Source organism: Anthonomus grandis, chromosome 6, assembly GCF_022605725.1.
Source record: "Anthonomus grandis grandis chromosome 6, icAntGran1.3, whole genome shotgun sequence".
NCBI classification, from domain to species: Eukaryota; Metazoa; Arthropoda; class Insecta; order Coleoptera; family Curculionidae; genus Anthonomus; species Anthonomus grandis.
The window spans coordinates 12,143,919-12,159,637 of record NC_065551.1 but is presented as its reverse complement, the minus strand read 5'-3'; the positions used below and the strand labels follow the sequence as shown (position 1 = coordinate 12,159,637).

General features: G+C 35.0%; 2 protein-coding genes across 3 annotated transcripts in view; one reads left to right on the top strand and one right to left on the bottom strand.

The window, feature by feature from the left end:
* LOC126737349 (macoilin-1) overlaps window positions 1-15,719 on the top strand; it is a 134,287-nt gene that overhangs the window by 59,090 nt on the left and 59,478 nt on the right. The window lies entirely within an intron of this gene.
* Window positions 71-15,719, bottom strand: part of LOC126737348 (zinc finger protein 84-like) — a 55,708-nt gene continuing 40,059 nt past the window's right edge. For both annotated transcript variants that reach the window (XM_050442210.1, XM_050442209.1), the window contains exons 12-14: window positions 14,010-14,228; window positions 13,698-13,952; window positions 71-3,775 (exon numbers count right to left, since the gene is read on the bottom strand). In XM_050442210.1, coding sequence (XP_050298167.1) covers window positions 3,591-3,775; window positions 13,698-13,952; window positions 14,010-14,228 — 659 coding nt within the window. In that variant the 3' untranslated portion in view covers window positions 71-3,590. The remainder of the gene's footprint in view (window positions 3,776-13,697; window positions 13,953-14,009; window positions 14,229-15,719) is intronic.

Sequence of the window (15,719 nt, the reverse complement as noted above, 5' to 3'; positions counted from 1 at the left end):
AAAAGTGTACCAATTTACATTGAAAAAATTAAGCAGTTACTCTATCCAGTCATATTTAAATAAGAAACGATTTTTATTAATAAATAATTTATTATACTTTTAAGTCCAATTTATTTCTAATTTATAATATAATAAAAACAATACTCTTATAATATTTAAAATAAAAAAGGAAAATATAAGTAGAACTCTTATCAATAAAAATATTTACAATACTCTGATATCCCTATCAAGCTAACCTTTAATTAAAATGAAAAAATACGTTACTTATAAGCCTTTATAAAACACAATTAAAAAAAAGCCTCAATTTGGAACACTTTGTACACCGGGTTACGTGCCACAAGTAGAAATATTTGATCCCAATTTTTAATTTTAAAAATATTGCACTAAAATTACGTTTAAAAAATAAAACTTAAGATAACAAGGTGCATCAAGTCATTTTCACTGGCAGAATTTACACTTTTTAGAGAGGGAAGTCTCAAATTTATATATAATTATATCACAAGTTTCAGTTTTGGAACCGCAACAATCGTAGTTTTACACCTATTATTGGCTCTCAGTCCTATATGAAATGTTTCTTGAGAATTACTAGAGTTGAATTTTAGTAAAATCACATTAAGCTATAATAATATATGAAATTTAAATCAAACTACTTAGTATATTCGCAACCACATAAACTAATGAAAAAAATTACCTTTTTTTGTTTAATAATTTACTTGTATAACAGATTTTCTAATATGGCCAGCAATTGATGAACTGAAGCTAATCAGGGGATGCATCACCATTACAAATGCAATTAAAACAGAGCATTCCTAGTCAGTATTAATAAAATTCCTGAACTTACCAACTGATGGTACACATATATTTTTCAGACACAGTACAAAACCTTTAAATGTGGTAAATAATTATTATGTTTAATAATTATTGAACAAGAAAAGTTGTTGTCAATCAACAAGTTACTTGTAATACAGGGTGTCCATTTATAAACTGACACATTTTAACTGCTTGTAAGTCGAGAACGAAAAATGGCAACAATGTGCGGTTTTCACAGAACTTCATCCATATTTTTAAAGTTTTTTTTGACAGTGTTGCCAAGTTTCAAAATTTACCTGAAATAGGAGGAAAAAAATTGATGATTTTCAAAGGCCGATTTCTCAAAAATTTTAAATGTAACACCCCGTACTTTTTAATTTCACATGAAAGCCTGTTAAATCCCCTTTCCGAAAATGTATAAATTGTCTTAAATTCTTAAATTCATTATTTTTTTTACAGAGCCAATTTTAGTAAATGACACCTTTTTGAAAATTTTCCTAGAATACATATTCGGTGAATGATGAACATTTTCTGGTAATTGCCTATGTATCGCTTTAGCATGAGCATAATTAAATAATTTGCGCTATTGCCATGTCTATAAAAAGTATTTATTCTATGTATTAAATTATAACAATTTTAACAACAAATAATTGAAGAAATTAATTTTAATTATTTGTGCCTTTTCCCGGGTGGTAAACATATGTAAACCTTTCAAAATCTTTAAAAAATGCAAAACTACATATAGAAATCAAATTATTGGGACTGCCCAATGAATGACGTTAAAAAGATTTGACAGTAGTTGAAGCCCACAAAACAAATTGTGCAACTCAAAGCCTCCTTGACAAGCTACAATTGTTATTGTTGTCACTTGATACCGAGAATGGTATTTAATAGGTATTTATTGTAGGCAAATTTTCAAAAAGATGTCATTTACTAAAATTAGCTCTGCAAAAAAAATAATGAATTTAAGACAATTTTTACATTTTCGGAAAGGGGATTTAACAGGTTTCATGTGAAATTAAAGAGTACAGGGTGTTACATTTAAAATTTTTGAGAAATCGGCCTTTGAAAATCATCAATTTTTTTCCTCCTATTTCAGGTAAATTTTGAAACTTGGCAACACTGTAAAAAAAAACTTTAAAAATATTGATGAAGTTCTGTGAAAACCGCACATTGTTGTCATTTTTCGTTCTCGACTTATAAGCAGTTAAAATGTGTCAGTTTATAAATGGACACCCTGTATAGCAGATTTTCTAATATGGCCAGGAATAGATGATAAGTTGAAAAAGAGGTGCATCTCTATCCCAAAGGGATGTAGAATAGAGCATTCTTAGTCAAAATTGATAAGTCCCGGAACTAACCAACTGATGGTACCACTATTGACAAACGAACACAATTTTCAGTACTAGTCTTCAAATAAGACGTGTTGAAATGTCATAACAATTTGACTCTAGACTGACTCAGTAAAAAATTTAAGTTTTTTTATACAAAACTTTGCTTTTTAATGGGAGCAATGCCTTGAAAACTGTTATCAGGAGATGCTCTCTTGAAAACAAGAATTTATAGGGATTTCAAATAATTCTACAGCCGCAAGTCATACTGAATGCCTGAATCGTCCAAATGTACTGTAACTCAGATAAAAAGAAAAACATTGAAAATCCTGATGGATAGTCGCAAAAACAAAATAATGAAAAGGATTTTTTACAATGAATACAGCAGAGTTAACAGTCCAAAACAACCAAAAACGCAAGAGTGAGAGGAAATGATTCGGTTTTTGATACCCATGCAAATCCAATCGTTGACTACCTTGAAATGTTTAGCGAATATCAGCCAAACACGAAGAAAAAAAAGTGATTGTTGTTTTTCATCAGAGCAGTGTCACAGGTCGGTGAAAGCTATGGCGAAATCGCACGTTAAATTCGTTGTTTACCCATACACTTATATCCTGAATTGGCCCCTAGCGACTACTGGCTTTACTGGCTTTCCTTCCTTGAAGAAAAGATATTTGGCTTCAACAAAAAAGGGATTATCGAAACTGAGGCTTATCCTTGAAAGCAAAGACAGAAGCGTTCGAATAAATGTCTTAAAGGAGATTGTGTTGAGTAATAAAGAAGAATTTTGCCGAAAAAATTTTATTTTTAGTTAGTCCCGGGATTTGTGACCATCCTGTAAAACTACTTTCTATAATATTTACCACTAAACTTCCCTGAGTTTTTTTTGATTATCCTATCTAACTGTTTATGACTAAATCGAATTCGTAATTTTTAAAACAAAGCATCTATCTAACAGTGCTTCACAAGTAAATTATTTAATTTAAGAAGTTTGGACGTGATTTTTTTGATAGTTGCGCGTCCGAGTAATTAATTTAATATACAGAGTGTTACAAAATTTAATACAAATAATCTATAAAATACATAAAATCAATTAGATCAAAATTAAACTTTTTTTCATATACTTAATTATATACCCTTTTATATAAAAATAATGTAATTTTTTAGGGTAATAAATGGACACAACATCTACATTTGACACATTTAGTTGAAGCCCCAATTCAAAATTAATTTTTTATTTAGGTTGATTTTAGGACATAAGAAAAGCCTTACTTTATCAACCTTAAAACATTTGTAACAACCTGTACAACATAAATTTCATTACGTTACAAGCATTACACAAACATTTGAAGACTACAAACCGGATTCAATAAATCAATACAAAGAGACACCTTATTGTTAAAAATAACGCTCGTACATTCACGAAGGGTTCCAAAACTGATCGAAATTCTAGTAAGAAGCCAAGACATTGGCGTTAGTAGGAACGACAACCGAATGATGATTGGCTTGATGCATCATGTGACCCACTTGAACGATATTTCCGTTAGCCGGCTGCTGCTGCTGCTGTTGTTGTTGCTGAGCTAATTGGATATTTCCCTGTGGTGGGGCCAGTTGTGAAGTTGGTGGCACTTGAGCTGCACATAATTAATGGGAAAAAATTTGTATTTTTAAAACTTTAATAATAAATGGCATAATGCACTAGAAGTAGAATTATGATTGCCGCTTGAACATTTCGATATTTTGTATAAAAAAACTTTCGTTGCATAAATTATGGTGTCATTATTTCAATGAAAGCTAAAGAGCATTCCAAAGAAACTTTTAAAATGAAAATCAAGCCAATCTGAGTTTAAAAGTCTAATGTTTAAAAATGTGAATAAAAAAAGATAAATTTAATTTATTTTTCCTACGGAGTTAATGACCATATTATTATTCTATACATTTTTAGAATACCCTATACAATAGTTCTTTTTTTTGTGTTGTGATTCTGTTGTGAAACACAATAGGTAAGCAATTTATTTAAATATTACGAATCTAAGCATGATAAATTTCTAAGTAATTTCAACAATTTTTTGTTTACAAAAATATTTACTGATTCTCTGTTCTCAGTTTACCCATATTTTCAAAAGAGAAAATTTTCAGCTATAATTAATAACACATAATAATGTTAATTTATCTTACTTGAATTTTGAATTAAAAATAAAAAGTAGAAATGGATATAACCTATTCTTAAGAGCAAAAATTACATCTTTAAACAAAAAAAAATTATTAAAATTTTTATTTCTAAAAAATTTGGAATCTCAGTGATAAATAGCTCGGTAATGCGCGAAATATCATCTTGTCAAACGGCTTTGTATTTATTTCAGCTTTTTTGGTTGAAAAATGAAAAAAGATCTCATTTGAGCATTTTTGTAAACTGTTACGACGGTAAAAAGTTGTGCCATACCATGGAAAAAAGGCGATTCAAGCCGATCTTTTCACAAATTTCCTAACTAAAAAAAGATTACTTTATACTCTTGTTACATAATTAACTATTTTAGGTACTAGCAAGTAAAAAGTGAAACTTTATAAGCCCCGGGGAAGTGTGTAAAAACATACCTTTACTCTAATGAATTACGTTAAAAAAAAACGCATAAAGAGTTTATAAACGATAATCCTGTTTATATTTAAAGCATAATCTATTATTGATAAATATTTATAAGGTTAACTTTTAAGAGTTAAGCTGGATAAGTGATCCAGAAAATCCAACTTAACCCTTAAAAGTTAGCACAATTGATCTGGATCACTAAAACAACACAAAAAAACAATTAATTTCTGCACCACACTGACAAAAAAACTACACAGGATGGGATTTCTGGAGGATATTAGAAGCACTTAAAAGTTTTGAACAGCTTGGATTTTAATTGACCCCTTATCCAACTTAACCCTCATTAAAACAACACATAAAATATTTATAATGTAAATATTTTTTGGAAACGTCACTGGTAAAAATTCCCTGGGTTGGTAGTATCAACAATTCGATTATAGTTATGAAATTTTCCATTGAAACAATCCTAATCCCACAATGGATTTCCAATTCTATTTGAACTTTTTCTTGTTGTTTCTGGTATATATAATTTAGTTGAATCGTTTAATAGTTAGTTTAAATATGTCTTCATAGGAAATTCAATGTCCCTAGGTGTCAAAATTGTTTTCAATAAAAAGATAGTATTCATTACTACGTTACTATTTGTAATAGGTTCATTGATCTATAATATAGTGGGATAATGGTCACTATTGCCACAGTGTTATTTTGTTCCATATTATGCAGTGTGCCATTTCTAAGTTTGCGATGGACAGATCGAAGGGGCTAGGGTTATCATTAGGTGATTGTACTCTTGTAGTTGTTCTATCAAAGTATCTAGTATTTCCAATAGTTGCTTTCTATTGGTATTTATATTCTTACTTCCCCATTCCCTATAGTGTGCATTTAGGTCGCCCATTAATACTATTGGCCGATCTAGTTAGTTTATTGTACTCTCTAGCCAGTTTTTCAATTCTAGAGTTTGATGAGGTACATATGCTGTTAGTATATTAACGCCATTAATGTTGATTATTTTACATTGTAACTCCTGGTTTTGCTTATTATATGGTTAATGATAGGTATTGAGAATATTATATTATTGTCGATGCCTATTGCTACCCCTCCGGTCTATCCTCTCTGAAAATATCCTTGCAAATTGAAATGCTGATCTGTTTTTAGCCATGTCTCATTTAAGAGCAAGAACTCTCTTATTAAATTAATTAGATTGTCCCTATTAATGCACAATGAATATTCCACTGCAGTATAATTAGTTTGTGAATTTTTTTATATTTTTTTTAATGTTATTCAGAGTCGTCCATGTTATTCGACTCTGTTTGTAGTATTATAATATATATATATATATATATATTTTCTACTATATATATATTTTCAAAGGTTTTTAGGATGCAGTAGGATACAGGAAGATAGAATTATCGGTCTGTAGCTTTCTGCTTGTAAAGGGTCTTTATTTGGCTTACATATGGGATGAATAAGATATTTTTTCCATGATTCAATATGCGACAACAAATCATCATTCTTACCTATAAAACCTCATATATATATATTCCGGAGCTATTCCATATTACTCCTTAAAGAAATGAAAATTTTAGGCTATGCTAACGATCGGGTGCTCTTTGTCAAGGAAAAAACCCTGACGAGAAGGTATTTAAAATCAAAGAGGCACTGTTAGAAATAACTAACTGGTTCAATCTAAATGACCTTAGTATGGCCCTCTCGAAATTTGAATCAATTCATTTTGTGAAGGGAAATAGCAGGACTGAGATCCCTCCCATAACCATAAACAACATTAATATTTAATACAAAAATCAAGTAGTTAAGTATTTAGGAGCATATTTAGATAAAACCTTGAATTATATCAGACACGTAGAAAATAATACACAAAAAGCGAAGAAGGGTCTAAATGTGATCAAATTCTTTTGTAGAGTGTGGTGGGGTGCAGATCGTGTTATTCAGTTTTACACCAAGAATTATATTGGGATGCATGCAATCAACCCCAATTTCAGCATTATTGGTAGAGGTAGGGTTTATTAATTTGGAGCATAGACAAAAATGGCTAGCTGTGAAGCATGTATATTTAAAAAATTTACAACATTACAGATCATCCACTTCTACCCAATCTCAAAAGTATCAAAGAACATAAAATGCGAACTAATTGAGAATATATTTCGAATAATGCGATAATCCGAACTATTGGTAAGGATCAGATAAGCCATATTTGGTGCAGGCTATGTACTATTTTGGTCCTTTTGACAATAAAATAAAAAAAAGATAACATATTGCATGCTTTGAATAAGAAAAAGGAATTCAAATTAAAAGTATTCCCTGTATTAACCTGAATCTCCAAAAAAATGATGCAATGACGCAAATTTACACAGATGGATCTAAGAAGGGCACAAGAACGAAATTTGGAGTCGACTGTCCAATTAAAAACTACAATTATTCAGAGAGAATTATCGATGAAGCAGATATTTGTACTGCAGAAAATTTTGCAATTAATGAGGGCATATGTTATGCTCTACGCTCTGATATCACCAAATTTTTTAGAAGCGGTTTTAGGACTACAATAATTAATTTAACAAAAAATTATTTTTTTCTTGTTTGAAGATGTTATTTTTCCTCTTAGAATAGGTTATATCTATTTCTACTTTTTAATTTAAAAGCCAACACAAATAAATTAAATAAATAATATTGTACAGGGTGCCGATAATACAGGATGTGATTCCTTGGGATTTAAAAAAATGAGGTAATTAACAAAATATGTCCCAAACCTCTTAGTTTTCGAGCTACAGGATGTTTAAGTTTTAAGAAAAAATATGTTTTTAATCATAAAAAAGATAATGCAGATATTTTTATGAAATTTGGTACACCGTTTTTGATAACAAAGGAGCAGTTTCTGACATAATAGATATTTTAAAATTTTTACCAGTGACATCCGTACAAAATAAGTATAAACCAAATATTTTTGAGGAAAAAAATTATATGCCATTGATTCATTTATTTTAAAAAACATTTTTCTTTCTTCAGTTCAATAATTTAAACTGCTTTTAATATTTTGTTGTTGCAATTTGATAGGCACCCATATCCACAATGCGTGGCATTTCTACCTTTATCAGTATCATTCACGTTCACATGATATTGAATATCTAAGTTTTAAAAAATGTAAGCATATTAAATGCCTTCTTAAAGTAAACGAAATAAAAAATTAGTAGGCTATGTGGACGTGTCATAATTTTTGACGTTTTTTTTTCACAATAAAATTACTATTGATTTTATTTTTTTAAATAATAATCATTATTATTGAGAGTTTATAATCTTTTAAAAAATTAAGATTTAAAAAAATGGTAATTTTTACAAACAGTAAATTGGCTGACATGGATTTTACTTATGGGGTTGCAGAAGGAAATGCATATGAAGCCAGGCGGATATACCAAGAACGTTACCCAAATCGCGTACAACAGCACAGTGCTAAAGGAGTACATCAAACAGTATAAGAACACCGGAACTTGAAGAAGGAATTTTACATGAATTGAGGAGAATCCCGAAACTAGTACTAGGAAAATCGCGTCAACCTGTAATGTTGGAAATTGGAATATTTTTATGGAAAATTTGTTATGCCCGTATCACATTCAAAGTGCAAGCATTACTCCTTTCTTCAAAAGCTGGTGGAAAATCCCTTAAGTGACAGGCTTTCATCTCTTTACAGATGGGGCTAATTTTAGTCGAAGCTCGATGAAGAATTTCCATAATAACCTTTTATGAGCGGGTGAAAACCCTTATGCAATTGTTGGTGATCATCTGATCTGGCCCATTTTTTTTTCTCAATAAGACTTAATGGATGCGATGATGTTGAAAACACACCATCCGCAGCACGACTGTGCAAAGTACTGTCCAAGGAACCTGGAACTAAATTGGGGTCGCTGTCACTTCCAGATGGCGGCTTTACTACCAATGAGCGGGAGTCACTGGAGGTCATGCTGCGCACCCACTTCCCAGACTCCAACTCATCTCGCGATCCTCGTAGCTGTTCTCGGGCTCCGTTTCGCCTAGAGTTCGAGACTGCTAGAAGAATAATTACCTACGAGAGGGTGAAATGGGCAATCAAGACATTCCCCCCCTTCAAATCTCCGGGCACGGATGGACTATATCCATGCCTTTTGCAAAACGGGTTAGAAGTACTAACCCCACACATAGTCAGACTATTCAGGTCGTCCCTTGCTCAGGGCTACGTCCCAAAGTTATGGCGTCAAGTGAAAGTCGTCTTCATTCCGAAACCCGGAAAAAGCGATCTTACAGATCCCAAATCGTACCGACCTATCAGCCTTACCAGCTTTATGCTGAAGGCGATGGAGAGACTGATTGATCGATATCTTAAGGAAAGCATCCTGGTCAACAAACCACTGCATGTGTACCAATACGCCTATCAGGCGGGCAAATACACGGACCTGGCCCTACACCACCTCGTTAGGAAGGTGGAGGGTGCTCTGGGTAGTGGCAAGGCCTGTCTGGGTGCGTTTCTAGACATTGAAGGGGCGTTCGACAACACTCCTTTTGCATTAATCTGCCAAGCACTCGAGAGCCGCGGCTCAGAACCCTGTTTGGTTAGCTGGATAGAGGCCATGCTCTCGAAACGTCATGTATCTGCCCAGCTCAACAACGAGATTGTCGAAACGTTGGCGGCTAGGGGCTGCCCGCAGGGAGGAGTATTGTCCCCTACCTTGTGGTGCCTTGTGGTCGACAGCCTGATAAATCTTTTAAACAATGCTGGCCTATACACACAGGCCTACGCTGATGATCTGGTAATCCTTTGCCCAGGGAAAGACGCCGTCTCAATGCAGGGCCCTATGATGAGAGTCCTGCGTATGGTGGACATATGGTGCCTCTCGGGGGGTCTCAGGATTAACCCCAAAAAAGCAGAGCTCCTACTATTCACGAGGAGACGTAACTTTGACACGCCCCCTGTTATATCTCTAGGTGGCGTGCAGCTGCATTACTCCAGGACAGTTCGATTTCTGGGAATCAAGTTGGATCCCAAACTCTCCTGGCACGATCATGCAGACACCAGAATAAAGAAGGCCACCTGCGCGCTATGGGCCTGCAGGCGGGCTTTTGGCAATACCTGGGGTCTGTTTCCTAAGATCCTCCACTGGATCTACTCGCGCATTGTGAGACCTCTTCTCACATACGGGTGATCGTTTGGTGGCCATGTACGGAGAAAGCGAAAATTCGTGCTCAACTGGACAGAGTCCAACGTCTTGCATGTCTCAGCATAACGGTTTCCATGCGGACGGCGCCAACTAGAGCGCTTAAGACTTTGCTGAGCATTCCGCCTCTGGACCTCGTTGTGCAATTCGAGGCAATGAGGACTGCATACAGGCTATACGTCCTCGGCGAACTACGTGCTGGCGAGACCGGTCACCGCAAAAATTTGGTCACGGGCCATACAGGAATGTCCTCTCCTTCTGATGGGCAGTGACTGCATGGCTCCAGTGACTGTGGACTGCGAGGGATTCGTCACGCACATTGCAGGCAGAGAGGAGTGGCAGCATTCCAACAGACCTGCATTGCTAAATAGGGCAACCATCTGGTACACAGATGGCTCCAGAATGAATAACAGAGTTGGATCAGGGCTTATTGGTGGGATCCCACATACCAGTAGGGCATACTCGCTGGGGGAGCACGCCACTGTCTTCCAGGCCGAAGTATTCGCTGTATTAAAATGCGGACAGAAAATCCTAAGTAGCGGACACCGCAATACAGTTGTATCAATATGCTCGGACAGCAGAGCTGCCATTAAGGCTATCACGGCCGCAAAGGTAAGCTCCAAGCTTGTACTAGAGTGCATAAAAGTCCTGAAAAAACTGGTACAGGTTGGATGCAGGGTCCAGCTCGTCTGGATACCTGGCCACGCAGGCCATGCAGGTAATGAGGAAGCGGACTCTCTCGCCAGACTGGGATCCGCGAATGTGCCGATGGGGCCGGAACCCATAGTTGGTATCGCCAAATGCGTTGCGGTCGCGTCAATGAAGGGTCTGCTGGACAAGTGGACCTACCGAAGATGGACTGAGTCCCCTGGTATGAGACAGGCCAAAGCGCACATAGGTGGGCCCTCTGCCTGTCTCACCAAAAATCTACTACGCCTAAAAAGACGTGAAATTCGGCTAGTGAAAGGTCTTTTAACCGGTCACTGGCACTTAAAAAGCCATCTCCATACTATCGGTATTGCGGACAACCCGGAATGCCGATGGTGCTGTGAGGAGGATGAAACTGTTGACCATGTAGTCGGGGAGTGCCCAGCACTTACGCGCGCCAGGTTCAAATACTTGGGTAACACTTTCAGTGTACCGAGCGACTTTAAGTCCTTCAGACCAAAGAGCCTTATCGGTTTCTTTAAGGCCGTTGAGCTCTGGTAACCCCCGGTGGGGCATGACGAGTCCATCAGGAGACCTATATGCACAACTAACTGCCTTGGCAGCCCACTGTTTCGTCAATTCATTCATTCATTCATTCAAGACTTAATGGAGAATCCTATTTACACTTTCTTAAAGAAAATTTACCGCCATTACTTGAAGACCTTCTTCTTCTATTGAGGAACCAGGTGTGGCTAATGCACGATGGTGCGCCTCCACATTTAAGATTACGAGTGCGTACATTTTTAAATCGCGAATAACGCAATAGGTGGATAGGGCGTGGAGGACCACAATCATGCCGCCTAGGTCTCCCGACCTTAATAGTTTAGATTTATTTTTCTAGGGGCATCTAAAAAGCTTAGTGTATGCAGTGCCGATTCAAACTGAAGAAGAGTTACAAATTCGTATAATAGTATCCTTTTAAACTGCATCAGTCTGCAGTGGTGGCCAAAAGTATGGAAACTTTTTTAATTTGTATTTTTTTTTTAAGAAACCAGGAACTATAATAAAGTTACTCATATTTTGATAAAGTATATATAATATATTACCTAACTTAACATATTAGTTTGAAATTAAACGTATTATAAAAAGAAAATGAAATAAAATTAATATTTTCTTGGCCAAAAGTTTGGAAACTGAAGAAAGTTATTTATATAAATTACATCTAAATCAAAATCTGCTAACATTTTGTGGCATATTCCTCCGAATTTATTACTTCTCTATATCTTCGTGGCATAGAATCGACAAGTGTTGCACAGTCTTCACTGGAAATGGCAGCCCACTCAGTTTGCAGCATTTCCCACACTTGAGCCAACCTCAAACAACTTCCTGTCCCAATGATCCCATAAATTCTCTATGGGATTCAGATCTGGCGACTGTAAAGGCCAATCCATTAAAGCAATGCTCTGTTCATTTAACCAGTTTTTCACAAATTGCGACTTGTGTTTAGGGTCGTTGTCTTGCTGAAACAACCATCTCAATGGCATTTCCTCCTCGGCATAAGGCAACATGTTGTTCTCCAATATGTCTTTGTATAGAAAACGGTCCATTATTCCATCAATTTTAACCAGGGGGCCAAGACCTGATCGGGAGAAACAACCCCACACCATTACGCATCCACCACCATATTTTACCGTAGGCATTTGGTATTTGTGGCTGTACCTTGTACCCTTTGGTCGCCGGACATAACGTCTCCCGTCACTCCCAAATAATTGAAAGTTACTTTCGTCAACAATACTACATTCTAAACAATACAGTATTCCAATTTTGGTGAGACCAGATAAGATGATCTCGTGCAAATTTCAAGTGATCCTTTCTATTTTTCTTTGATATTAGTGGTTTCTTTACAGCAACTCTTCCGAAAAGCCCCACTTAATGAAGTGGGGCTTTTCGGAAGGCTAAATGTAGCCTTCTTCTCGCCGTGCGAGCAGACACAGAAATTCCCATTTCACTCCTTTCTCCAGAAATATCTATAGAAGTTTTCTTTGGGTCGTTCATCAATATTCTTTTCATTACCTTCATAGCCCTTTTGGACAACTTTCTTGGTCTTCCTTGCTTGTGGGCTACCGAAACATTTCCTCTCTCTTCAAATTTTTTAATTATTTTTGAAACAGTGCCTTTTAAAATGTTTAAATTTTTACTTATTTCAATTTGTTTATAACCCTTCTGGTATAGTTCAACTATTTTACTTTTTAAATCACTAGATAAGTATTTACACTTAGGCATGACGCCCGTCTTCACTCAAACAAAATCTTACCGTTAAACAGCTTGTAGTAACCAATTATTATGATTTTATTAAATGTTTCCATACATTTGTCCACAGAGAAATAACTCCTCTTTCATCAAAACTAATAAACAACATTCTTTTGCTTTACCCTCATTGGAATTTCTTTATTTGCTGATAAGCTGTTTATTTATATTTTTGAGAGTTTTCGCATTGCGATATTTTTTGGACACTTCCAACAATTGCTGTAAATTATTTGAGGTATTTATTTTTTTGCGCGAAAACGGTGCGTCGTATGAAATTAAGACAAGAGGCAATATTTGTTCTAAAATAAATGAAGATTTCAAAAACAATTTTGGATTTTAAAAGAATCAGTGGCGTATCATTTTTTTCTGCAAAAATATTTAAATCATACCCCATACAGACGTCACTTGTAAAAATTTCAACTATTATGTCAGAAATTGCTCCTTAGTGATCAAAAAGTGTGTACCAAATTTCATAAAAATATCTGCAATATTATCTTTTTAATGATTAAAAAACTAAGAGGCTTAGGACATATTTTGTTGATATAATTTTTTTTAATCACCCAAGAAAGAACAACACTCACACACAACACTCAATTAGTTAACACCCTGTATGTGTTAATATATAGCTGAAAAAGTCCTCTTTTGTAACATATGAAATGTATGTAAACTTGACAACGGAGAATGGGTGAACATTTTTGGAAACAAACCATGCCCCTGAGCACATCTTGAAGTCAAACAAACTCGTTGTTTACTTATTCTAGTCTTTAAATATTCTAAGTACGTGTTGAAAAATGATTAAAAAATTGATTAAAAAAATACCTTGTGCAGCAATAGCGCGCTGCTCAGCTTTCTCCCTATCCAGGGCGTGTTTTCGACTGTGCCGCACCAAATTTCCTTTTTCCGCAAACGATTTTCCGCATTCGGTGCACCCGAACGGTTTTTCACCTCCGTGGCTTCGCCTGTGCGACACCAAATGTCCTTTGCACATAAAGTCCTTCGCACACAGGTCGCATCTGAACGGACGTTCGGCCTGTTGGCCCTTGTTGTGAGAACGTTGATGGAATAGAAGATTACCTAGAAATTTAAGAATATTTATTTAAAATTGAAGGATGTAAAAAATTAAGAAGTTACCTTTGAGTGGGAATGATTTGCCGCACTCGTTACACGCGAACGGTCGTTCTCCGGTATGAGATCGCATATGGACTAAAAGCTGCTCCTTTTTCGTAAACGGTTTCGAACAGACATTGCAGCAATGCGGCGTTTCTCCTGTGTGTTGCCTCAAGTGATTGGTCAAATGTTCTTTTCTCGTGAATGTTTTACCGCAGAATTCACAACGATGGGGAGATTCGCCTAAGAATTACATAATTATGTAAGAATACATACAGTAAACCTGGTCGCTACCAACTTATATTTAGTTGACAGGATTTTATTTCATAATGCTAAAATATGTGTTAGATTGATAGGATTTTTAGTAATTAAAGTTCTACACTTCTCCAAGAAATCTTCATCACTTTGAAATATCACTTTCAAGCATCACTTTGAAATATTAAAATATTTTATTAGAGTTAATAAAAATGTCCATTATAATGTTATATTTTGCAAGCCCCTGGTATATACTATTCATAAACTCGGTATTTGTTGACTGTAGTTATCGCTATAGTTTTTTCTGCAACAAAACAGAAATACGCACAAAATGTACTAATTCAAATTCAAAGTGTCCACGAATTCGAGAAGTATTATTATTCGAATACTGTTTATTTGATGATAATTTTTATTTGCGTCTATCTCTAATATCTTTTTAACACATCGAAGTCTACAAATTCAGCTTCGAGACGACATGCTATACAAATTAGTACTGAAACTGTTCGCCAGCGACTTAAAGAATACAATTTAACATCCAGTGGTCATACAAAATGGAACCGTGATAGATAGAATAGTACATGAAAGGTACATATTGGAGATTCTGGAGCAACATGTGGTACCATTCGCCCCTTATAGCGGCGAAAATTTCTTACTAATGCAAGACAATGCCAGACCTCACGTTGAGAAAGTCAGACATTATCTGACGAGAAGAGGTTAACACTATATAAAACGTAGAATAAATCTGGGGAAATTTAATTTTTTATTCTTTGCCTGTTTACAAAAAAAATAGATTTATTAAAGTGGTGCGTTAATTTCTTGGAGAAGTGTATATTACAGGCGTGTATTAGTAAAACCTGTTATACTGCTGCTTGTTTTTATCGTTATGTCTGTGAGAAAAAGTCACCAAGAACGCCATAATGAGGAAGAGTATCGAAAAAGGTTTTATCTTTATTGTGCATCACTAAATAAAGGAAAAGCAAAAATCGCAAACATGAGATTAGAAAACCTGTTTGCTTTCTTCAAAAATCGACATTTTCTTGGTCTTCTGGTGTAAGGGAGGAAGAAGAATGAAAAATGATTAAAGGAACCTAATGGCGAGCAAAAAAACCGAAAAGAATTGCATATTTTGGATCAAAAGCAAAACGAAGATAATTCTAATTTTACGTATTATTGAATGGAAGACTGTATAGAACACAGCAACAAAATGCTCGAGAACCTAAGAAATCCTAAAAAAAGAATATGAAGAGATAAAAAATTGGGCTTTTTATGCTAGAAAAGAAAATTGCTAGATCTAAAAGCACGGAGAAACAGAATTTAATATTCAATATTTATTTAATTGGTATATTTAATAAAAGATTCTCTGAAAACTCAAGAGATTGAACTCGAAAATGTGTGATAAATGCCACATTTGCCATACTGAATTATTTTAAAATTTTCCAATCCTTGTCCAGCTTTGGAGCACGATAAAAACTATACCCA